Source organism: Salmo salar, chromosome 09 (genome assembly GCF_965601325.2).
Source record: "Salmo salar chromosome 09, fSalSal1, whole genome shotgun sequence".
NCBI lineage: Eukaryota > Metazoa > Chordata > Actinopteri > Salmoniformes > Salmonidae > Salmo > Salmo salar.
This window is the reverse complement of record NC_138299.1, coordinates 143,595,655-143,622,391: the sequence shown is the minus strand read 5'-3', so window position 1 is coordinate 143,622,391 and position 26,737 is coordinate 143,595,655. Positions and strand designations below refer to the sequence as shown.

The 26,737-nt window shown below is 42.8% G+C and overlaps 1 protein-coding gene across 2 annotated transcripts; it reads right to left on the bottom strand.

The window, feature by feature from the left end:
* Positions 1–11,434: 11,434 nt before the first annotated feature.
* nufip2 (nuclear FMR1 interacting protein 2) lies at positions 11,435–17,236 on the bottom strand. Of its 2 annotated transcripts, none has more exons than XM_014214969.3 (4): positions 16,973–17,236; positions 13,928–15,625; positions 13,748–13,780; positions 11,435–13,647 (listed from the first exon to the last, which is right to left on the bottom strand). In XM_014214969.3, the coding sequence occupies exons 1-4, from the start codon at positions 17,103–17,105 to the stop codon at positions 13,583–13,585; spliced, it is 1,929 nt and encodes a 642-aa protein (XP_014070444.1). In that variant the 5' UTR covers positions 17,106–17,236; the 3' UTR covers positions 11,435–13,582. The 2 variants fall into 2 exon arrangements, with proteins under 2 accessions (XP_014070444.1, XP_014070445.1); XM_014214970.3 differs by having other exon boundaries at positions 16,905–17,232.
* Positions 17,237–26,737: the final 9,501 nt, after the last annotated feature.

The window sequence follows — 26,737 nt, the reverse complement described above, 5'->3', positions numbered from 1 at the left end:
CTTGGGTTGTGCCATGGCGGAGATCATTGTGGGCTATACTCGGCCTTGTCTTAGGACGGTAAGTTGGTGGTTGGAGACATCCCTCTAGTGGTGTGGGGGCTGTGCTTTGGCAAAGTGGGTGGGGTTATATCCTGCCTGTTTGGCCCTGTCCGGGGGTATCATCGGATGGGGCCACAGTGTCTTCTGATCCCTCCTGTCTCAGCCTCCAGTATTTATGCTGCAGTAGTTTATGTGTCGGGGGGCTAGGGTCAGTCTGTTACATCTGGAGTATTTCTCTTGTCTTATCCGGTGTCCTGTGTGTATTTAAATATGCTCTCTCTAATTCTCTCTTTCTCTCTTTCTGTCTTTCTCTCGGAGGACCTGAGCCCTAGGACCATGCCTCAGGACTACCTGGTATGATGACTCCTTGCTGTCCCCAGTCCACCTGGCCGTGCTGCTGCTCCAGTTTCAACTGTTCTGCCTGCGGCTATGGAACCCTGACCTGTTCACCGGACGTGCTTGTTGCACCCTCGACAACTACTATGATTATTATTATTTGACCATGCTGGTCATTTATGAACATTTTAACATTTTAACATTTTGACCATGTTCTGTTATAATATCCACCCTGCACAGCCAGAAGAGGACTGGCCACCCCTCATAGCCTGGTTCCTCTCTAGGTTTCTTCCTAGGTTTTTGGCCTTTCTAGGGAGTTTTTCCTAGGGAGTTTTTCCTAGCCACCGTGCTTCTTTCACATGCTTTGCTTGCTGTTTGGGGTTTTAGGCTGGGTTTCTGTACAGCACTTTGAGAATATCAGCTGATGTACGAAGGGCTATATAAAAATAAATTTGATTTGATTTTGATTTGTCTCTCTGAAGGGGGTTCTATGTAGACAACGGGACAACCCTGAGACAATATGCAGTTGACATCCTGCAATTAAACTACAAAAACATGTGACCTTTGAATAAACTAATCTCTAATCAAATTGCTAGAATTGCATGAAGCAAAAATACAATTCTCTCTAGAGAAATAAAGAGTTTATTGTTGAGATATTACTTTACAGATGATTTAATCCTAGCGATGCTCATTTCCCCCATTATGTAAATATTTTGGAGTGTTTCCTATCATGGCATAAGATAACTTGAAATTACAGATGACTTGAAATAATAAGTGTTGGAATTAATGTGGTTCTTGTACACAAAAAGTACACAAATCGTGTAAATCATTCCTTGTAAGGGAAGTGTGTCTTCAAGTACAAACTCTGCAAAACCTTGGCTGCCCTCCAGTGGTTACCTTGGAAAAAAACACATCTACCACTAACAGAGTTTAAGAGGTAGTCACAATGATTGAAGCAAGAAACATGAAACTATACATTTGTTTGCTATGATAATACTATATTATGCACAGACCTTTGTGGTATCTGTGTATTTCAAACACACAGTAGTTGCAAAGTTCCTTTCCTCATACACATGTAATACACAAAATACAGGAAGTCTTTTGACAGGAAATGACCCACAGCACAACACTGTAGCAGTCTGCTCTCGCTGCAATCTCTGTTTATTTGCCTGTTCTGATCAACTAAGGGCAAAGTACATGACACAGGAGCTATATTGCTTGTTAATATCAACATTTCAGAGGGTTACTGGAGGAGATGAGGACATCCTTTAGTTTATAGTATTTTGTAGCTGCTACAAAACAAGGGTGAGTCTTTAAAAGTGAAAGTAAACTGCTTCCTTAAGGCATTACAAAGGAGGGAGAGAAGTGTGACAGAGAAAATGGCCTCCAGATTGTCTCTCCCAGAAGAGGATCTTTCCTGTCCTGTATGCTTAAACACCTTCAGTGATCCTGTCATCTTATTATGTAGCCACAGCTTCTGTAAAGCCTGTCTGCAGGAGTGCTGTAGACAGAGAGGATTTCGGGAATGTCCAGTTGATAGGGAAGTATTTTCAATGGGTAATCCTTCCTGTAACCGGGCTCTAAAGAACCTGTGCTTGGCTGTCTTAAAGAAGTAAGAGAGCTTCAGGAGGGTCTGAGGTTCTTTGCAGTCTGCATAGTGAGAAATTCAAGCTCTTCTGTTTGGAGGATAAAGAGGATAAAGAGCTCATCTGTTTGGTGTGTCGTGATTCAAGGAAGCATAAAAAGCATGACTGCATCCCCATACAGGAAGCTGTACAGGAACATAAGGTTGGATAGATTGTTTTTCCGTTAGCTGTTTCTATGTGGATCATTTTGAACATTTAGCAACAGTTTGTGGTACTTTACAATAGTTGGTGGTAAGATAGGGCCTGTCTAATCTTTTTCTTTTTTTACTCGTAAACAAATCTTTCCTACACAGCAATCTCACACAGTAACATACAGGTGAATACCATGTTGCTTTCTTTTCAGGTTAAACTCAAGACTGCATTGAACCCTCTTAAGGATAAACTGAGGCTCTTTAATAATACAGCAAAACATATTAAGGTATGACATTTAAGTATTGATGCAACAACAATGTATGCATTTTGGCTAATTTGTGTTCTTTGTTGTCAACTCTGTTCTAATCTAAGGGAAGATCATGCCCTACAGGAAGACTGAGGTGAAGCAATTTTGATTGGATGCCATGAGGGAGGAAATAATATGAATAATGACAGAAAGAACCAGCAAGTTAAATTGGTGACAGAGAGAATTATAACAGGAGAGATACAGTATGTCTGAGGTATTCCTTGCACTCTCTCCAAATCCAAGCCCAGGATACAGAGAGGCAGATTAAGGAGCAGTTTAAAAAGCTGTACCTGTTTTTGCAAGAGGAAGATAGATGGATAGATGCAGTGAGAATGGAAGAGTCAGGTGATGAAACACAAGATAACAGAGATGAGCAGAGAGATATCATCACTTTCATACACAATCAAAGCCACCGAACAACAGCTGAGCATTGACAACATTTCATTCTTGCAGGTACAGTAAACAGCTGATCTTATGAGTAGATATTGTATATAGTGATGATTATTTACTGATTCTTTTGTTGATAAGACTGATTTTCACCTGCTTTATTGGTCCTCTTCAGAACTACAAGGCCACAGAGACAAGGTAAATGGTCTTCCTCCTTTCTCCCTCCTCTCTGTGGTTCTATACCCAAAACCACAGCAGCACAAACTTCTGAATGTTCTTCCAGAGCCAAGCAAACACTGCCAGATCCAAAGAGGGTTTCTGGAGCGCTGATAGACATGGCCAAACACCTGGGCAACCTGCAGTTAAGAGTCAGGGAGAAGATGAAAGGGATGGTCCAATACAGTAAATACGTTTCCATCCACAATTTGTTCGTTCGACATGATGGCATCTTTTTGTGTCTGTAAAATGTATTATGCGACACATTGCGGTGGAAACGATTTCTTGCGCAATTGTTGATAGAACAACCATCATGTGGAGGTAAATGTGTAGTCACGCGATGCTATGTTGTGTGGTCCTTCCAATGCGACTTGGAAAAGCATGCACAGTTTAGGCTACGGGATGATGAAAGTACACAGTGATGACCTTGATGCTGTTTTCCAATAAAAATGTAGGGTATTATTTGTATGCTAGTGACATAATGATCTTGCTTTTATCCATCTCATCATATAGCATATAACCTGTCCAGTGTACACTTTATCAGCGAACTGTTGTCTAGAGAGCATGTGCGAAAACCAGATTGGGCAAGTTTGCCATTTATCGCCACAGTTTGTGACAAAACTATCGGTAGAGTGGAAAATACAATGGTAACACATTAAACTCGTGTTTTTTATTCAGTATATGACGTAAGCACAAAAGTGTTTTTATGTGCAGGTCATAATGCACAGCCTTTTAACCGCAACAAAGTCAGGGGGCGTTCCTCTGCCCAGGTGTTGCTGATGGATGCCAAATCTTACAACAGCTGGATAGTTATTGTAAGTATCCGCTAACCATATCATATGTTATAGCAATCTGTCAGCCGATAAAACGGTCCATGACGTAGTACGCAACCATTGGTTTATGCATGAAACGTCTGAACGGGGGACGCGACCTTGGTCTGGTGCAGAGTATGGGAGAGGAGTGGAGCTTGGAGCAAGGAGTGATTTTTTTATGTGATTATAATATTTCCATGAAAATCTGTCGCAAATTGGATGGACACCTAGCTACTGAGTAATGTTTTGCAGCAAAAAACAGTAGGTTTCGTCTGCACCTTGTTCTTAGTCCTAGGACTGTATCAGTCAAATTCATATTAAATCTAGTAGTGACCCCCATACTGTTAAATTGCAGAATTTCACTATTGCAAAACAATGCTCATATGAATTTAGATATGAGTATCAATGAAACTTGTGGTGAATTTACAGAGTAAATGGTCAAGTTAAATTCTCTCTCCTTAGCTCCTGTAATCCTGGATCCCAACACTGCAGACACAGGTCTCATCCTGTCCGAGGACTTGACCAGCATGAGAAGCTGTGATAAAGCACTACAGCTCCCTGACAACCCAGAGAGGCTTCGTGGATGTGTCCTAGTGTTACGTTCGTCGTAAGAAGGAGACCAAGGTGCAGCATGGTAAGCGTACATCATATTTATTCGATGAACACCAAAACAAACAACCCAAAATAAATACAAAACAAAAACGTAACGTTCAGTAGGGCATAAGCTCAGTACCAAAACAAGATCCCACAAAAACCCAGTGGGTAAAGGCTGCCTAAATATGATCCCCAATCAGAGACAACGAAAGCCAGCTGCCTCTGATTGGGAACCATATCAGGCCAACATAGAAATACAAAACATAGATATACATAATCTAGAATGCCCACCCAAATCACACCCTGACCTAACCAAATAGAGAAATAAAAAGGCTCTCTACGGTCAGGGCGTCACACCGAGGTTCTGAGGGTTATAACTCAGGAACACAGAGCTGGGACGTAGAGAATTCTGATGGTTCCTATTGGGCTGTAGGTGGGGCCACAAATAATCCCAAAATATCTAGTTGGTCTAGATCTAGCAGTATTCCATATAAATCCTAGGGTATTTGGACTACTTGTGTTAGTCACTTCCTAGAATTTTCCCCGAAGGATGATGTACATCATCTTGAAGTGAATCACTTTCCCCGAATGATGAGAGTGCATCTGGACTGGGACAAGGGAAAGCTGTCTTTCTTTGACCTTGATGAAAACACACACATACACACAATCACACACACTTTCACAAAGACAGTCTTCCCTATATTTCGTCATGATAACACTTTGAGGATCTTACCAGTGAAGACCACTGTGACAGTGTGAAAACCAGTGGTGACCCGTCCTTCACAGTGTTTTGAGCCCCACCTGTTATTTTTGCGTTAATACGTGTAACATATCAGTTTGCAAACAATGTAAAAAAATAATAATTATTGAGTTAATGAAGCCGCATACAAACAGGGTCTCTTTTTTGCTTTCTTGAGTAAGGCAGCTCCAAAATTTACATTTACATTTAAGTCATTTAGCAGACGCTCTTATCCAGAGCGACTTACAAATTGGTGGATTCACCTTATGATATCCAGTGGAACAACCACTTTACAATAGTGCATCTAAATCTTTTAAGGGGGGGGGGGGGGGGGGGGGGTTAGAATGATTACTTTATCCTATCCTAGGTATTCCTTAAAGAGGTGGGGTTTCAGGTGTCCCCGGAAGGTTGTGATTGACTCCGCTGTCCTGGCGTCGTGAGGGAGCTTGTTCCACCATTGGGGTGCCAGCGCAGCGAACAGTTTTGACTGGGCTGAGCGGGAACTGTGCTTCCTCAGAGGTAGGGAGGCGAGCAGGCCAGAGGTGGATGAACGTAGTGCCCTTGTTTGGGTGTAGGGCCTGATCAGAGCCTGAAGGTACGGAGGTGCCGTTCCCCTCACAGCTCTGAAGGCAAGCACCATGGTCTTGTAGTGGATGCGAGCTTCAACAGGAAGCCAGTGGAGAGAGCGGAGGAGCGGGGTGACGTGAGAGAACTTGGGAAGGTTGAACACCAGACGGGCTGCGGCGTTCTGGATGAGTTGTAGGGGTTTAATGGCACAGGCAGGGAGCCCAGCCAACAGCGAGTTGCAGTAATCCAGACGGGAGATGACAAGTGCCTGGATTAGGACCTGCGCCGCTTCCTGTGTGAGGCAGGGTCGTACTCTGCGAATGTTGTAGAGCATGAACCTACAGGATCGGGTCACTGCCTTGATGTTAGTAGAGAACGACAGGGTGTTGTCCAGGGTCACGCCAAGGTTCTTAGCACTCTGGGAGGAGGACACAATGGAGTTGTCAACCGTGATGGCGAGATCATGGAACGGGCAGTACTTCCCCGGGAGGAAGAGCAGCTCCGTCTTGCCGAGGTTCAGCTTGAGGTGGTGATCCGTCATCCACACTGATATGTCTGCCAGACATGCAGAGATGCGATTCGCCACCTGGTTATCAGAAGGGGGAAAGGAGAAGATTAATTGTGTGTCGTCTGCATAGCAATGATAGGAGAGACCATGTGAGGATATGACAGAGCCAAGTGACTTGGTGTATAGCGAGAATAGGAGAGGGCCTAGAACAGAGCCCTGGGGGACACCAGTGGTGAGAGCACGTGGTGCGGAGACAGATTCTCGCCACGCCACCTGGTAGGAGCGACCTGTCAGGTAGGACGCAATCCAAGCGTGGGCAGCGCCGGAGATGCCCAACTCGGAGAGGGTGGAGAGGAGGATCTGATGGTTCACCGTATCAAAGGCAGCAGATAGGTCTAGGAGGATGAGAGCAGAGGAGAGAGAGTTAGCTTTAGCAGTGCGGAGAGCCTCCGTGACACAGAGAAGAGCAGTCTCAGAATGCAGGTGTTTGCAGGTGTTTCAGCCTAGCTCAGTGCTTTCTGTGGTGGTGGGGCAGCCAGCAGAAAATACAGAGCGTAGTGGTTGGTAATCTACCTCTAGTTGCGCCGTGATTGGCTCAGGATTCTGTCACTCATGGGGATACTACGTCACCACAAAATCTACAGGGAGAGCTAGAAAGTTCAAGCCCCCTTACAGTGGGGGAAAAATGATTTGATTGTACGTTTGCCCACTGACAAAGAATTGATCAGTCTATAATTTTAATGGTAGGTTTATTTGAACATTGATTGTGATTGCAGTGATTGCCAACAAGGGTTTTGCCACCAAGTCCAAAATCATGTTTTGCAGAGGGGTCAAATACTTATTTCCCTCATTAAAATGCAAATCAATTTATAACATTTTTGACATGCGTTTTTCTGGATATTTTTGTTGTTATTCTGTCTCTCACTGTTCAAATAAACCTACCATTAAAATTATAGACTGATCAATTCTTTGTCAGTGGGCAAACGTACAGCATCAGCAGGGGATCAAATACTTTTTCCCCTCACTGTATGTGCTGCCATAGATTTACATTAGAAGTGCCCATCCAAGCAGGCTAAAGGTCACTGGCTACAGATAAAATGATGTCAAATCACGTAATATCTACCGTAGCTTTGGTTGGACTGATCATGTCAACATCATACCTTCAAAATCAAGCTAGACAAGCAGTCATCATCATGAATCACGTCGACAATCTACTAGCAAATCCTTTTCAATCCTTGTCATATGAAGAGAAATTATAGATAAAACATATCGGTGCTCATCGGCCATTGGAAATAAACATTACACAACAAGTTGGAAATCACAAATTCAACAATGAGTGTTTTGAAAGAATCAGTGGCTAACCGCAAGTGTTGCAAAGCAATCACTATTTTGCTTCCCCTGCTATACGGTGGAAAGGGTGTGTGGTCCAAGTCTGGGTTTAAGGGTCTCTTTTCCAAGCTTAAAAGGATAAACATTCACACACAACACCGTAGGCCAGAATATATTGAATACATTGGCCATGTTGTCAATCCAGCATGACTTCTGCCATGTCCAAAACAACTGGAAACTCGGAACTGGGAAATCTCAGACTCTGGGAACTCTGAAAAAAACTAGCTCCGACTTGATTTTGTTCACTCACACCAGAAGCGATCAGGACACGCAGGTTGAAATATCAAAACAAACTCTGAACCAATTATATTAGTTTGGGGACAGGTCAAAAAGTATTAAACATTTATGGCAATTTAGCTAGCTAGCTTACTGTTGCTAGCTAATTTGTCCTGGCATATAAACATTGGGTTGTTATTTTACCTGAAATGCACAAGGTCCTCAACTCCAACAATTAATCCACAGATAAAACGGTAAACCGAATGTGTTGCTTGTCATCTCTCCTCCTTCCATAAAAACCTCTTAACTTCTTAGGTATAGGCCCCTTTTTCTCCATTTCCTGTCTGAATGATGTGCCCAAAGTAAACTGCCTGTAGCTCAGGCCCTGAAGCCAGGATATGCATATGATTGGTACCACTGGAAAGAAAACACTTTGAAGTTTGTAGAAATGTTTAAAAAATTTAGGAGAATATAACACAATTGATATGGTAGGAGAAAATCCAAAGAAAAACCAACCGGAATTTTTGTTTGTTGAGAGACCATCCTCTTACAAATGCAAGAGAAAGGTCATATTGTAAATTAGCTCCCTGAATGTAGTTCCTATGGCTTCCACAGGGTGTCAGCAGTCTATGTTCAAGGTTTCAGGCTTGTAACTTCAAAATGAATAAGAAATAACAGTTTAAGTAGAAGGACACAGTCTTGGAAATTTGTGTTTGAGCGCGCCTTGAAGAAATTATGCGCCTGCTAAAATCGGTTTCCTATTGAACTTTCTGAAAGAAGTATTATAGTTTGATTACATTTTAGGGTATCTGAGGAGTAAATAGAAAAGTATTATGACTTGTTGAAACAAAGTTTAGGGGTATATTTATGGATTCCTTTCTCTGCAAGTTGAACGAGTGGATTACTCAAATCGATGGCGCCAACTAAACTGACTTTTTGGGATATAAAGAAGGATTTATCTAACAAAATGACACTACATGTTATAGCTGGGACCCTTTGGATGACAAATCAGAGGAAGATTTTCAAAAAGTAAGTGAATATTTCATCATTATATGTGAATGTATGAAACCTGTGCCGGTGGAAAACTATTTTGATGTGGGGCGCCGTCCTCAAACAATCGCATGGCATGTTTTCGCTGTAATAGCTACTGTAAATCAGACAGTGCAGGTAGATTAACAAGAATAAAAGCTTTCAGCCAATATAAGACACTTATATGTACCTAAATGTTTAAAATCCATAATATTTATGATTATTTATTTGAATTGTGTGCCCTCCAGTTTCACCGGGACAAGGTCAGTCAATAAAGAAAATGTCAAGAACTTTGAAAGTTTCTTCAAGTGCAGTTGCAAAAACCATCAAGCGCAATGATGAAACTGGCTCTCATGAAAGACCACAGGAATGGAAGACCCTGAGTTACCTCTGCTGCAGAGGATAAGTTACCAGCCTCAGATATAAGGGAACGATGATCGGAACAATGAGCGGATGGGAGGCAATCCGTAAGACATTAATGAGCGAGCTAGGACGGAAGTAGTCAATATGACTATTTGCTCAGCACTTTTGAAATGTACAGCTACAGAATTCAGAACATGGTCCGTTCTTACAATATTCTCCCTGTACACCAAGTCAGAACCGTAGGATAAATAAACGGGGAAAATAAGCAGACAATGAAAGCTCTCACAATATTCGATGAACACATTTCTCTAAAACAGGATATAATGAGGACTACATGAAATATGTTTAGCATGTACTAGAAAGAGGCATGGGTTCCCGACTTGCAATTCCGGAGTTGGATGACCGTTCAAAATGTATTTTCCCAGTCAGAGCTAATTTTTTTCAGAGTTCCCAGTTGTCTTGAACTCCCTGTAGTCAGATTTCCCAACTCCGAGCTTCCAGTTGTTTTGAGTGCGGCTTGACAGCATGGCCAATGTTTAATGTTTATCCTTTTAAGCTTGGAAAAGAGACCCTTGAACCCAGACTTGGGACCACACACCCACTCCACTGAATAGCAGGCTAGTGATTGCTTTGCAGTACTTGCAGTTAGCCACTGATTCCTTCCAAACCACTCATTGTTGAATTTGCATTTTCCAACTTGTTGTGTAAAGGATACAGGTCCATTGGCCAATGAGCACCGATACGTTTTATCTATAATTTATCTTTAATTATTTCTCTTCATATGAAAAGGATTTACCAGTAGATTGTCGACTTGATTCATGATGATGACTGCTAGCTTGCTAGCTAAGATTTTGAAAGTATGATGCTGACATGATCAGTCCAATCAAAGCTACTGTAGATATAATGTGATCTGACGTCATTTTATCTGTGGCAAGTGACCTTGAGCCTTCATGGATGGGCACGTCTAATGTAACTCTATAACAGCTCCCGGAGCCTTGAATTTTCGAGCTCTACCCTTAGATTTTGCGGTGACGTAGTGTCCCCATGAGTGACAGAACACTGGAGTCAATCACGGCGCAACTAGAGAACATTACCAACTACTACGCTCCGTATTTTCCGCTGGCTGCCCCACCACCACAGAAAGCACTGAGCTAGGCTAAAACATCTGCATTTTGGAGCTGCCTTACTCAAGAAAGCAAAAAAGAGATTGTTTGCTGCTGTATTAACTCAATGATTGTATTATTTATTTTATCATTGTTTGTGAACTTATATGTGACACGTATAAATACCAAATAACATGCAAAACAGGTGGGGCTCGGCCCCTGAATGACAGGTTGCCACTGCATGTTTCACATCTCACTATTTTATGTAGCCTGTTTGACTACTATATTGATTGTTTTTATTTCTTTGTTTTCTGTTATTGATCGACCAGTAAAAAAAAACATTTTGAATGCTGTGGATATATTTTTCTATTGTCAGATATGTAATGTTGTGTATAGCATAATAAAATCGGTCTATTTTTGTCTGGTCATTGTCGCATCTCTGATGTTGATCTGATATTTCACTTCCTTACCAAAAGAATGTCTGACTGCATACAAATAATTTCCACAAGGTTTTATTAATACAAATGTGGAACAAATTATTTCCCTTGTTTTCATCTCCTGTTAAGTTCTACAATTTCCAGCATGTTAGTCTCCAGGAGACAGGAGACACCGACAGCAAGAGGAAACAAGAAAATAAAGCATCACATTTTGCATTCAAGTGACAGGTTAAAGAGGTAGTACCTCATCTCTATATTGAGTCAACATACTGCACACATCTCTCTTTTCAGACATGTCTGTCCTCTTTCTGCTCAGATACACTCATTATATTGGTAAAGGGGGGTGTTGAGCAATGACTCAAAACACATATACCACCTCCTTGTCTAGCAACTGTAGGCGCGCACTCACAGCATGTGTAGAATCTATTAGGTCCACTAGTATTATTCTATACATTTCTGGCTGTGTATGTCTCTTGATCCATTCAAACCTCAGACTTGACAAACAACCACTAATATATGGAAATGAATGATTCGGACTGATTTAATTTAAGGGACAGTTAAAGATTTAATTGAGTGTGCTGCTGTAAGTCATTTAAATAACATAAGGATACAGGTACTTTCAGCAAATGAGCTGTAATTTTTAATAGATTGTTAAAATTCTTACCATAACTACAGCAGGAAAAGAAAAGTGAGGAACAAACTAACATAACTTAATACAAGACAGCATGAACAGTTGAGACATGGCACAACTTGCAGGCAGAGACATACTTGACTAAGCAGATGCAATTCCAATGTTCTTGTTATAAAAAGCACCCTGTATTTTGTGTTGACCCTTGACCGTGTTTGTGAAGATACACATCATGCATGCATGCGCACACACGCACACACATACATACACACAGGCTATTTGTCTGTCATAACAGAAGACAGCGGTCCTTGAACTGGGTTTTTCAGTATGTTCTAATATGCCGGTCGCTGATGTCTTTTAAATACACTGTAGTATTATTTTAGTGCCCAATGCAACTGTTAGAGATATTTGATTGTTTTCCAATATTTTAATTGCAATTAAGAGGGACAAAAAAAAGGAATTAAGGTGCCATAAATTAGCCATTATCAAAATAAAGACTTATTTTCTCATTAACCCTGACAAACAGAATGTTCAAAAGATGTCCCCTGGCTTAGTTTGGCCACGTTAATGATCAATATTGCCAAACAACTTTCGGCAATAACTATATTAGGTCATAAACAGACTGTCCTACTTAAAAATTGCAGTGATTGTTAGGAGCCAAAGAGTTAGCTGGGATAAATAGACACTTAAATTTTGTTACTCAATACATTTTATGCTTTAATTCTATAGATTTAAAGTGCTGATCAGTCAATGTAAGCTAATTAAATTCACGTATGGGGTCTCGGGAGAGAAAAAAAATCTTCTAACAGTCTCAGAAAGGAGCAGCCTAACCTGGTCAAAGAGGCCAAGAATTCCTTTCCTTATGAATTGAACAATACTCCTCTGGAGGTGAAACAGGCTTGAGATGTCAGTCCTAAGTTTCAGCTAAATCCTGCATTGATGTCAATAGGAGACTTGTAACATGAACATTTGCATATTTCTGTATAAAATACTGCCCTGCATGAATCTCTCATTCTAAAGCATTACTACAGTAAAAAAGTGAACACGGCCTAAGTGCCTATTCTGTGCAAAAACCAATGAGAGAAAAGACTTCCCAGAACTTTTAAAAACAAAATCTTAAAAGAAAAAGGTATGCAAATATAGGGCATTCATTTGAGCATTGAGATGGTAAGTAGAGGTAGCATGTAAAGCATCAACTGTAATTATAAACTGGTTGATTAACAGAACATGAAAAGATAAGGGAAAAGGGTATAGCCTCTGTGCAGTGTTGGTAAAAAAAGAAAAAAAGAGTCTGGTATTAACCGAGCCTAAAGACTTGAGACTGTACCTTGAGACACAACAAAAACACCAAACAGACTAGGCCTCGATGGGAGAGGGATGCATGTTCTCATGATTTGAACCTTGAACACAAATAAGTTCCATCCATCTGTCCACCCAATGACCTGGGATTTCTAATTAGTGTAATTCAGTTAACATGGAAACCAACCCCTCCATAATCCAAAATTAAAACATTTGTTTTATATGGGCTTACAAAAGCCTCTCCATGATATTTGGTTTCATCTAAACTACAATTTGAGCAGAAAACCCCATCTTTCCACACTGTTTTCACATCTAGAAGGCAACCATTCTAAAATGTTCCAAGTCTTTCCCATTTGTTTCGGTCTGAATACAAAATTAGGCATCTGTGATACCTTACAGTTCAAATGTGAACATTCTGAATTCCTGTCTTCCATGACAGGCTAAGAGAGGAGGGGCCATCTCTCTCCAGTATCCTGTGATTCCAAAGATGGGGCGGGAATGCAGAGATGGTGACTGATTATCCCACATTATGTCCTCTACAAGCCTGTCTCTGAACATGGAAATTGAGGGAGAAATGTAGGAGTCACTCGTGTGGACACGTTTCCCGTCAAAAAGCTTGTTCCCCTATTGTTCAACCATCCCGTAATCTCCCGAATGACAGCATCCCTGTAAGAGGCTCAGTGTGGTCTGTCTGTGGTGCTGCTGTACTGTGTCCCTTCTACGGCACAAGCCGCTCACATCAAAGGAGTCCTGCAACATGAATCTAAGATAGGAGAGGGAGCAGTTCCTCCAGGGCACCGTTTCATGAGGCAGCAGCCAGGAGAGGGTGTAGCGCTCAGTCATGACTTAACTGAACAGGCCCATCCTTGGACTGATCATAGAACACAACTCCTTTTGAATCTAGAGGGAGGGAAGTAGGACACGTCAGATTTGCTTAGCCAAGACATACTATACCAATATAAAAGATGAGGCTTTTCGGGTTCTCTACAATCTAACTTACCTTGTTTTTGTAAATTCTGAATATATTCAATTTCTGTAAAAATATAAAAACGCGTTTAGTAGTGTGAGATTCATAATACAGTAGTATTACATGCACCATTCTCTTTCTGTTCTAAAGACCAGCCATAGCAGGTCAATTATTTAACTTTGTGAATGAACGTTGAATGGAACAGCTACCTACCTTTAGTGTGATAAATAACAGCAGCTTTTAGATCAAACGCCCCCCAGCAAGATCCTGGGTCGCAACCCTTGGGGTGGCTGGGCTCCTTGGCCAGAACAGACACAGGTTGAGCAGGGGAGGCAAGAGGCAGCTCAGTACCAGGGTGCTTAAAAGAGGACATTATGGCACCTCTACTCCCAGCCTCACCCCTCAGAGGGTCTGGGCCAGGGGCTTGGCCTCCCAGCCCAGCATCAGGGCCAGGAGCCAAGGGAGGGCCTGATTTCCCAACACTGCTAGGGGCTTGGGAGATAGTCAGTCTGTCCTGCTCGTACGCCTTTGGGAAGAGGGGTTTGTCGGTTCTCAGAGTGGAGGTAGCAGAGACTTGTAGAGGCAAAGCTGCAGGGCCGCCTCCCTGAAAGGTGATCTCCACGATCTGGCCTTTCCGGGCTGGCTGACCCACTACTGCCGGCCCCACCCCAGGCCCTCCACTGGGCTCGTTGATGAACGACAGTCCCCACTGGTTCTGGAAAATGTCCACCAGAGCTTTGGGATTTGTCTTAGCGGCAAGTGAGTCCACATGGCATGCGCTGGAGAGGGCGGGTTGCATATTTGAAGTGCCCAGGGGATAAACAAGAAGACTGGCCTTTCTCAGTTCTCTAGTAGTCATGGAGGGGGTGCCTGACATATCAGTGCCGTTGCTGGACAAGGATGCTTCACTCTCCCACTTGCGGGCAAGGGAGACAGGCATTGGGGCAGTGAAAACAGTAGAGGTAAAAAGGGGCGCAGGGAGGGGGCAGCTATTCCCCTCTCCAGATAGGGGTCCATTGGTGAAGCTAGGGGAGGTGATGGTTTTGACAGCAGACATGGGGACTTGGGAGAGTCTGGTGGGCACCTGGGACTGGGGAGGTAAGGAGTCACCTGCAGCTTGGACTGCTGCTTTGTTTAGATTCTCTTTCACTTTACTTGCATAACTAATCTTGGGCACTGTCTTGGCACTACTATTGTCCACAGGAAAGACAGGGGGTGGTTTAAAGAGGGTCCATGAGTCCTCTTTATTGGAGGTAAGCTTGGCTTTGCCCAGCCTGTCTTCAAGCTTTTTAACAGAGCCTGCTGCAGCCTTTTCCTCAGAGGTCCTACACTGTAGTTCAACAACCTGATCCACAGGGGCCTGTGCCACAGGTGAGACACCTTTGATGGAGGTGGGAGACAGAGAGCCTGCAGCTGTTTTGGCAGCCTCTGGAGTGTGAGGCTCCGTCTCATGTTTGTTAGGGACCATAACTGCCTGTAGAACAGCCTTCTCCTGCCCAGCAGTCACACTCTCCTCAGCCATTGCACTCCGTTGAGCCCAGCGTTTCTTGGGAGTGATGTATCCACTCTCAGAACCACTGCCACCACTGTCTGGTCCAGGCTTGCTGGGGTAGCCGTTAGCATACAGACCAGGGTTGAGGAGCACAACGCCATTTGGTAAAGTAATGGACTTGCTCTTGCTATCACGTGTTTTCAACTCTGAAGGCGTGTCATTTTTGCAGTTCATTCTGTTCTTAAAATGGCTATTGCTACTGCCTTTTATGTGAATGGCGAGGAGCTTCCCAGGAGGTTTTGGTTTCAAGTTAGAAGTTTCAAGTTGCCTGCTGCTCGAGTAATGAAGGGCAGCCACAGGAATAGGGGCAGAAGGGGTGTCCTCTCGCTCCACTGGGGTTTCATTTATTTTTCCATTACCTGATGACATGACAAGAAAACTACAATCACACACAGTGTATTGCATAGAGTAGGCCTAGATTTGTTTAACTAGCATCACGCAACTGAATACACGCCTGTTTCTTCTGTCCATAACGATACAGGCTATCCAATGAAGTCATATGGATAAACTCTGATGCGCCTGCCATATTTCCTGCAGACAATGCAAAATCTGATATCGAAATGGTGTTCATTTTAAACTTTAAACGTGAATACATTCGAAAGAGACAGTAAGGCCCTCTCACATAACTAGATACATGTCATTGCCAATGCTAGCCAGCAGATCCGACCCACTTGCTTACAGCTGTACTAAGGTCGGACAACATTTCTGTGTATAATTAGACACCAAGGAGCCGGCACAAGATATGGCTCAGAAAACGTACCTCAATTCAGGATGAAAAATGCCTTGTACGCCAAATTGTCCCATTATCCCAACTGTTACTCCAACAAGATTAAATGACTGCAAAAAACTAGCAGCCGTTCAACCTTCTCTGTGTAATTTTAGGGATAATGGGACAACTATGTAAAACGTATTTCTCATCCCTGGTTTGAGGTACGTTTTCTGAGCCATATCTTTTGCCGGCTCCTTGGTGTCTTAATATACAGAGGAATCCTTTCTGACCCTAGTACAGCTGTAAGCAGGTGGGTCAAATCTGCTGGCTATGCCAAAGTAGACTCGAGTTAGTGACACGAGCAACAGGCCCAAAAATAACGATAGCTTTTCGCTAGCTAACGATTACTATTTATGTCAACACTCAGACCATAACTATTACAATTACAGAAATAAACCATTTCTGGCGGACCGGGAAAAAAAGTATACGTTGTGTACCGTAACTAGTTAATAGTTAACTAGCAAACGTTTAGCGGAACATTCCAGAGAAGCCGGTACGTGTTGAGATAGCTACATTCACAAAGGATAACGTTTGCAAAAGTGCCACTCAGCTGACTAACGTTAGTTTCACGTAATTACATCGTACTTGTTGGCTGGTACATATCCTAAAGGAATTTCTGGCTGGCACTGCTGCTAACTGAGTAGCTAGTTAACTAGCTGGCTGGTTATTAGCCAGTGAACAAGGTCAATGTCCCGCGAATCATGTCGCGTTAGCTAGCTAACGACTAGCCAACGTTCACTAACCTTACCAATCTTTAGCTACTGTTAGCTAACTAAGCACGAACAAGACACTCCCTAACAACGTTCTCAAAAAAGCCCATAATTGGCCAACGAGCTAGTTCATGTTTGATATAATAGCTAGCTAGTCACCTAGCAGCAAGATGGCTAGTGAATGCTCAAAAGTTTGTTGCTAATAGATTATGGAGGGACATTCGGACCCGTTTTCTCCGTCTGCGCGTCCTCGTACTGGTGTTGATCATCTTCTACCCATGTGTTCGGTGGACCGGGCCGACTCTCGTCTACATGCTTCAAACATCCCTCAGACACCCGTCCATCGTGCCGGTCATCCATTGAAGTGTAATGCAAATCCACGAAGGCTGCCTCCCCTAGTAAGCTAACTAGCTAGCCAGTGGCATAGAGGAAACATTCGGCCTGCCCAATCAACGCCCATGACTTCATTTCGTGAATGCCGTTGGGCTTGTTCGAGTCGATCAATTTTCTCAAGTCAGTCACTAGCATAGGTCACCGTCTTTCAGTGTGTTGCATTAGGTTGAACAATTATACGACTTGCGCCTACATGTTTTTACAAAAATCATGTGATCAAATGTCATGAAGTTCTGGCTGCGTTTTAAACACATAAAATACATAACCTCCCCACTTACCCTTGCCTTTTTTGGTAGGGTTTAAGTGTTCAATTATGTTCCCTCCAGGGCCTGAAACACCCAATTTTTATTTAAGTAGGCAAGTCAGTTAAGAACAAATTCATATTTATAATGGCGGCCTACACCAGCCTAACCCAGACGACACTGGGCCAATTGTGCGCCACCCTATGGGACTCCCAATCACAGCTGGAAACGAACCAGGGTCTGTAGGGATGCCTCTAGCACTGAGATGCAGTGCCTTAGACCGCTGCGCCACAATTCAATTCGCAATGATTGTACATCCACTAAGAAAAGTCCACAAAAACTTAAAATAAACATTGATATGGAGAAGTCAACATACAAGTGTAAGTAAAAACAAATGTAAATAAGTAAAAACAATGGTGCTACCAATGCACATGACGGCTCAAACACATCTCATAAAAGTAATTATGTTTTTGTTTGGTTTGCCTTTGAAAATATTAGCTTGCGCTTACAACTTTCCCTGACATCACACTTATACATCGTAATTTTTGATTTACCTGATATGGTCGGATAGCTAATATTCGATGTCTGCGGATGCGTTGTCTTCTAGCCAAGATATGAAATGCAATCATAATTGACTGTAAGCACATATAAAGCACACACAACAACTAATGGTGGTTCCATTATGACTGAAAACACAACCATGGGACGGACAACTGACACATTTCCGGGCAAGAGCGGCCCATTTTAAAAATAATTAATTCTTCCCTCTCCCTGCAAGTGTCAACTTGTCAGACGTCATCAGAAGTGTCCACTTAATTTGAGGGCTGAGGGGAGAGGGTGTGTCTTTTGAAATTTTTGGAAGCCCTTGACTGCAAGTTTCTCTATCCCAACTTCATCCTATCATAAGGATGTTTTTGTTTGACCCACGCGAACGTGACCAAAGACATGACAAACAAGAACCAACTTTTTCCTGCGATTCATTTATATGTTGGATACATACAAATGTATGTGATATTTGATGCTCTCTTTCACTGATTGATTGTACAATCTACACAAGTATGATTTCAGTTTGTGAGTGTGTGCTATGGGGTTTGGAACACGTTTATTTCAACATGATAAAGAACAACTTTTTTTAAACAATGGCAAAACTGCCATATTGATCTAGCCTTGCTGTTGGAAAACCATATACTGTAAGTGTCCGACTTTCGGGTGTGCTAGATGCACCTCCTTCGATTACACTCGACTTTCGTCTAGTTGTTGCTTTGCAGCACGAGCTGCCCAAGTGAGGTTGCAAGTTGTGGTTTGAAGCATAGAAGAAAACAAATGATCTATGTAAAAACCAATCATTATTCACATAACATTACTGGAAGTGCATGCTCCAATGTGTAGCAACTCAATATTAGGGAGGTGTTCCTGATGTTTGGTATGCTATTACAAGATATCTGATTGGTAATCTGTTCACTCTCCCCTGAGCTACATCATATAATTTTTTTTATTTTTTATTTACCATCATTAAAGTCAAAGATGATTTGAAAATTATGTGGTGAAGTCTTCGCCTCTTCCTCTTTGGTGAAGTGAATTGAGCTAGAGGACGACAGTAAATATATGTCCTTAAATATAGGGGTTGCTGTTGAGACTATAGTAGTAGACCATTGCAAACTTTCCGGATATACAGTGCATTCAGAAAGTACACTGCTCAAAAAAATAAAGGGAACACTTAAACAACACATCCTAGATCTGAATGAAAGAAATAATCTTATTAAATACTTTTTTCTTTACATAGTTGAATGTGCTGACAACAAAATCACACAAAAATAATCAATGGAAATCCAATTTATCAACCCATGGAGGTCTGGATTTGGAGTCACACTCAAAATTAATGTGGAAAACCACACTACAGGCTGATCCAACTTTGATGTAATGTCCTTAAAACAAGTCAAAATGAGGCTCAGTAGTGTGTGTGGCCTCCACGTGCCTGTATGACCTCCCTACAACGCCTGGGCATGCTCCTGATGAGGTGGCTGATGGTCTCCTGAGGGATCTCCTTCCAGACCTGGACTAAAGCATCCGCCAACTCCTGGACAGTCTGTGGTGTGCAACGTGGCGTTGGTGGATGGAGCGAGACATGATGTCCCAGATGTGCTCAATTGGATTCAGGTCTGGGGAACGGGCAGGCCAGTCCATAGCATCAATGCCTTCCTCTTGCAGGAACTGCTGACACACTCCAGCCACATGAGGTCTAGCATTGTCTTGCATTAGGAGGAACCCAGGGCCAACCGCACCAGCATATGGTCTCACAAGGGGTCTGAGGATCTCATCTCGGTACCTAATGGCAGTCAGGCTACCTCTGGCGAGCACATGGAGGGCTGTGCGGCCCCCCAAAGAAATGCCACCCCACACCATGACTGACCCACCACCAAACCGGTCATGCTGGAGGATGTTGCAGGCAGCAGAACGTTCTCCACGGCGTCTCCAGACTCTGTCACGTCTGTCACGTGCTCAGTGTGAACCTGCTTTCATCTGTGAAGAGCATAGGGCGCCAGTGACGAATTTGCCAATCTTGGTGTTCTCTGGCAAATGCCAAACGTCCTGCACGGTGTTGGGCTGTAAGCACAACCCCCACCTGTGGACGTCGGGCCCTCATACCACCCTCATGGAGTCTGTTTCTGACCGTTTGAGCAGACACATGCACATTTGTGGCCTGCTGGAGGTCATTTTGCAGGGATCTGGCAGTGCTTCTCCTGCTCCTCCTTGCACAAAGGCGGAGGTAGCGGTCCTGCTGCTGGGTTGTTGCCCTCCTACGGCCTCCTCCACGTCTCCTGATGTACTGGCCTGTCTCCTGGTAGCGCCTCCATGCTCTGGACACTACGCTGACAGACACAGCAAACCTTCTTGACACAGCTCGCATTGATGTGCCATCCTGGATGAGCTGCACTACCTGAGCCACTTGTGTGGGTTGTAGACTCCGTCTCATTCTACCACTAGAGTGAAAGCACCGCCAGCATTCAAAAGTGACCAAAACATCAGCCAGGAAGTATAGGAACTGAGAAGTGGTCTGTGGTCCCCACCTGTAGAACCACTCCTTTATTGGGGGTGTCTTGCTAATTGCCTATAATTTCCATCTGTTGTCTATTCCATTTGCACAACAGCATGTGAAATGTATTGTCAATCAGTGTTGCTTCCTAAGTGGACAGTTTGATTTCACAGAAGTGTGATTGACTTGGAGTTACATTGTGTTGTTTAAGTGTTCCCTTAATTTTTTTGAGCAGTGTATTTCAGAGCCCTTCACTTGTTCCACATTTTGTTACCTTACAACCTTATTCTAAAATTGATTTAATAAAAATACCCCATTAATGACAAAGCAAAACAGGTTTTTAGAAATGTTTGCAAATGTACAGCACCAGTCAAAGGTTTGGACACCTACTCATTCGACGGTTTTTCTTTATTTTACTATTTTCTACACATACGGTATCATGTAGTAACCAAAAAAGTGTTAAACAAATCAAAATATATTCTTCAAAGTAGCCACCCTTGGCCTTGATGACAGCTTTGCACACTCTTGGCATTCTCTCAACCAGCTTCACCTGGAATGTTTTCCCAACAGTCTTGAAGGAGTTCCCAGTACTTGTTGGCTGCTTTTCCTTCACTCTGCAGTCCAACTCATCCCAAACCATCTCAATTGGGTTGAGGTCGGTTGATTGTTGAGGCCAGGTCATCTGATGCAGCACTCCATCACTCTCCTTCTTGGTCAAATAGCCCTTACACAGACTGGAGGTGTGTTGGGTCATTGTCCAGTTGAAAAACAAATGATAGTCCCACTAAATGCAAACCAGATGGGAGGGCGTATCACTGCGGAATGCTGTGGTAGCCATACTGGTTAAGTGTGCCTTGAATTCTAAATAAATCATTGACAGTGTCTCCAGCAAAGCACCATCACACCTCCTCCTCCATGCTTCACGGTGGGAACCACACCTGTGGAGATCATCCATTCACCTACTCTGCGTCTCATAAAGACACGTCAGTTGGAGCCAAAAATCTCAAATTTGGACTCATCAGACCAAAGGACAGATTTCCACTCGTCTAATGTCCATTGTTTATGTTTCTTGGCCCAGGCAAGTCTCTTCTTCTTACTGGTGTCCCTTTAGTAGTGATTTCTTTGCAGCAATTTGACCATGAAGGCCTGATTCACACAGTCTCCTCTGAACAGTTGATGTTGATGTGTCTGTTACTTGAACTCTGTGAAGCATTTATTTGGGCTGCAATTTCTGAGGCTGGTAACTAATGAACTTATCCTCTGCAGCAGAGGTAACTCTCGGTCTTCCTTTCCTGTGGCAGTTCTCATGAGAGCCAGCTTGATGGTTTTCCAGATTGATTGGGCTTCATTGACTGGCCTTCATGGACTGTCATTTCTCTTTGCTTATTTGAGTTGTTCTTGCCATAATATGGACTTGGTCTTTTACCAAATAGGGTTATCTTCTGTATACCACCCCTACCTTGTCACAACACAACTGATTGGCTAAAACACACAAGAAGGAAAGAAATTCTACAAATTAACTTTTAACAAGGCACACATGTTCATTGAAATGCATTCCAGATTACTACCTAATGAAGCTGGTTGAGAGAATGCCAAGAGTGTGCAGATTTGTCATCAAGGCAAAGGTTGGCTACTTTGAAGAATCTCAAATATAAAATATATTTTGATTTATTTAACACTTTTGTTTACTACATGGTTTAATATGTGTTATTTAATATTTTCGATGTCTTCACTATTATTCTACAATGAAGAAAATAGTAAAATGAAATAAAAACCCTTGAATGAGTAGGTGTGTCCAAACTTTTGACTGGTACTGTATATAAAAAAACAAAAACAGAAATACCTTATTTACATAACTTTTCAGATACTTCGCTATGAGACTTGAAATTGAGCTCAAGTGCATCCTGTTGCCATTTATCATCCTTGAGATGTTTCTACAACTTGATTGTAGTCCACCTGTGGTAACTTTTGATTGAACATGATTTGGAAAGGTCCCACAGTTGACAGTGCATGTCAGAGCAAAAACCAAGCCATGAGATTGAAGGAATTGTCCGTAAAGCTCTGAGACAGGATTCTGTCGAGGCACAGATCTGGGGAAGGGTACCAAAAAATGTCTGCAGCATTGAAGGTCCAAGAACCCAATGGTCACTCTGACAGCTTCAGAGTTCCTCTGTGGAGATGGGAGAACCTTCCAGAAGGACAACCATCACTGCAGCACTCCACCAATCAGGCCTTTATGGTAGAGTGGCCAGACTGAAGCCACTCCAGTAAAAGGCACATGACAGCCTGCTTGGAGTTTGCCAAAATGCACCTAAAGGACTCTCAGACCGTGAAACAAGATTCTCTGGACTGATGAAACCAAGATTGAACTCTTTGGCCTGAATGCCAAGCATCACATCTGAAAAAAAACAGGCACTGCTCATCACCTGGCCAATACCATCTCTACGGTGAAGCATGGTGGTGGCAGCATCATGCAGTGGGGATGTTTTTCAGCGGCAGGGACTGGGAGACTAGTGAGGAGCGAGGGAAAGATGAACAGAGCAAAGTACAGAGAGATCCTTGATGAAAACCTGCTCCAGGACACTCATCTTCCAACAGGACAATGACCCTAAGCACACTGCCAAGACAACACAGGAGTGGCTTTGGGACAAGTCTTTAAATGTCCTTGAGATGCCCAGCCAGAGGCTGGACTTAAACCCGATCGAACATCTCTGGAGAGACCTGAAAATAGCTGTGCAGCGACGCTCCCCATCCAACCTGACAGAGCTTGGATCTGCAGAGAGGAATGGGAGAAACTCAAATACAGGTGTGCCAAGCTTGTAGTGTTATACCCAAGAAGACTCAAAGCTTTTAGAACAAATCTGTAACGCAATAAAATGTGGAAAAAGTTAAGGGCTCTGAAATACATTCAGAATGCACTGTATATCCAGACTGTTTGCACTGGTCTGCTACTGTAGTCTCAACAGCAACCCCTATATTTAAGGACATATATTTACCATCATCCTCTAGAAAGCATAGAGTTAGGGGACTTATCTTTGTTTCTGTGCCATTATGGTGTCTGTGACAGCATTGGTAGCCCCGTTGAGGTTATCTTAATTTTATCATATTTGTTTTACCCCCTTTTTCTCCCCAATTTCGTGATGTCCAATTACAAACTTGTCTCATCGCTGCAACTCCCCAACGGGCTCGGGAAAGGTGAAGGTTGAGTCATGCGTCCTCCAAAATCTGCTCAATAACACCCATCTGCTTAACCGGAGGAGGAAACACTGATCAGCTGACGACCGAAGTCAGCCTGTCCAGTACCCGGCCCGCCACAAGGAGTCGCTAGAGCGCGATGAGCCAAGTAAAGCCTGGGATCAAACCCAGGTCTGTAGTGACGACTCAAGCACTGAAATGCAGTGCCTTAGACCACTGTGCCACTCGGGGGGGCCTTTTCTAAAGTATTTCATCCATTCTCTTCAACTGCAGAAGTCTAATACCGCCACTGGGTTTTGCTTGGTGTTGTTCTTATCCCAAGGACTCCATTCAGAACAAATAGGCACTATAGATACCTGTAGGTACTTTAGATCTACCTAAATGTTGTCCCAGGAGGCATCTAATGGAACAATGGCATCACTGACACGCCATCCATCCCACTTTTGACACAAATGTATTGAATTGGGACTCGAACTCGGGTCCCTGTTACTGTCCTCCCCACAAAGTTTCAAGGTGTTAAACACCTAAAGTCACTACTGCTAATACATGGAGCATTCCACCGGTCACTTATACCATAGTTTCCGAGGTTCAATCTCACAAGTCCTACTTGCTTTCCAGGACACACGTTTGACGGCCTCAGCTACTATGCCTCTTCTGACCTCAGTATTGCAAAGAGTGGAGGAGAGTAAATGTGGTAAGTGGATTGTCTGGATATTACGTACCCAGAATAATGTAATAAATCTAACCTACCAGTAGGTGGGGGAAAAGACACTGAAACAACGCAATAGTGTAAAGCTGCCGCCATCTTTCAAAAACAGGGAGTTATAGCAAAGATTTTTTATAACTAAACCAAGATAGATCACAGCCTGTCATTTTAAATGGGAACAAATGAGTCATAGTGGGAAGAACAAGCAAGTAGGTGGGCAGAGGCAAGCACGAGCTAACGAGATCCTTTTGTCAGGTTCTAGCCGACATTTGCATATTTCCGTTAGGGAACGCCCACTCTGAAGTGCGCGTGTGTAATAACTAAATTCGCCTTTGCACTCCTTTTAAACAAAGCAAAGGGTAAAGTCTACAAAACTTAGTTCATTCTGTTCATGACATATTGTAGTTTTGGGAACAGAAAACTGTATTGAGATAAAATGCTTAATCGATGAGAATTTTTGCAGAATCTCGGCCAAAATCAATCTCGTTCCATCTTCTCCTTCTGCCGGACACTGGGATTCCTCTCACTACCATAATTGGTTTTGAGTGGAAACGCCAAGCGAATGCTTCACATTCATACATCTGGTGAAATATCTGTCTCATTGTTCTATCTGGGGTTATAGGGTGACAAGAAAGTGGGAGATTAACCTATACACTACCCATAGCTCAACATGATTTTCCTGATTTAAAAAATGGAGACTGAGGCAGAAACCGGGGCACGGACTGGCAAGCTGTTCCATGATGAAGGGGCTCTGAACAGGAAAAGACCCTGCCCTCCAGCTGTGCTTTTAGAAATTCTCAGGATGACTTAGGTCAAAGTGTGGTGATTAAAGTGTGCATGTTGGTTTATATTGTTTGAGCATGTCCTTGAGTACTGTTAAGTGGGAGCTTATTAATGTAGGTTATGCAGCTTGCCAATCCCACTTTTATGAGAATTAGTATAAATCATGTTTTTTAAAGACTGATATTTTAGAATGCGCTCAGTGTTGTTATATTAGTTATTTTTATATCCACAAAGAAAATATTTTGCATAAGTCTAGGGCAATGAACTGATTTGTGTGTCTGCTTTGGAGAACATGTTGATTTCAATATAAAATAATGTCTGCCGCTGATTTGTTAGTAAAATTGTAAGGACCAACGCTGGAGATGAGAAGCAGTTACAGGGAGTTGAACATTTAATGAACGGACATGGAACAGCGTCAGAACAGGGGAAACAAAACGACATGAAGACAATATGCTGAAGCGGGGAGCAGAGCTGGTGAACAAACAGATATAGGGGAGGTAATGATGGCAGGTGATTGAGTCCAGGTGAGTCCAAATGATCGCTGATGCGCGTGACGAGGGAAGCAGATGTGCGTAATGATGGTGGCAGGAGTGCGAAGTGCTGGACAGCCTGGCAGGTGTGACACAAATGAGGTTAGTGATTTTATGCAAACCATTCACACCCATAATCTGCATTTTATATGTAAATCCTTTGAAGTTTAATTTTGCAAGAAATTCCATCCTTTTTCTTTTCACAGGTGTCTGTTTTAATAACTTTGAATTCCTTTTAAATGCATACAAAATGTGAATTCTCTCTGAATTCAACACTCACCCAAATTATTGTTAAGACTGCCCCTTTAAAGTTCCTTAGCTGATGACTCTTCATATTGTAAATGTTAATATTTACTTGATGTACATTGCACAAATGATGGATGTTTTTCTTCACATTTATCTAGGAAGCTCATGCTATAGATAGCCAATAGTCTACCGTGGCCTTACAATTTTTGAATCTCAAAAGTATAGCATGCTATCCTACTATAAAACATTCAGTGGCCGATGCTTCTGCTCATACTAGTACTCCATGCATCAGGAGAGAGTGCTCTGAAATGTATTAGTGATGAATGGATCAATGTCGCAGACTCCCAGAGCTTGCGGCCGAGATACTCTTCTCTTCTGAGAACCTTTAAATGATAAAGAGTTGAGCAGTACAGATATGGACTGTAGTCAGACGTCAGCAAAGCTTGCCCACATACAGATATGGAGTCACACCTCAGGAAATCTAGTCCACATACAGATATGGAGTCACACCTCAGGAAATCTAGTCCACATACAGATATGGAGTCACACCTCAGGAAAGCTAGTCCACATACAGATATGGAGTCACACCTCAGAAAATCTAGTCCACATACAGATATGGAGTCACACCTCAGGAAATCTAGTCCACATACAGATATGGAGTCACACCTCAGGAAAGCTAGTCCACATACAGATATGGAGTCACACCTCAGCAAATCTTTTCCACATACAGATATGGAGTCACACCTCAGCAAATATTTTCCACATACAGCCTGCTATTAATGAGCATCCACCATTTCCCCACTTTCCATAAAAATTCACTTTCAGTGTGGCACTGTGACTGACTTGTCTAATAAATGAAATGG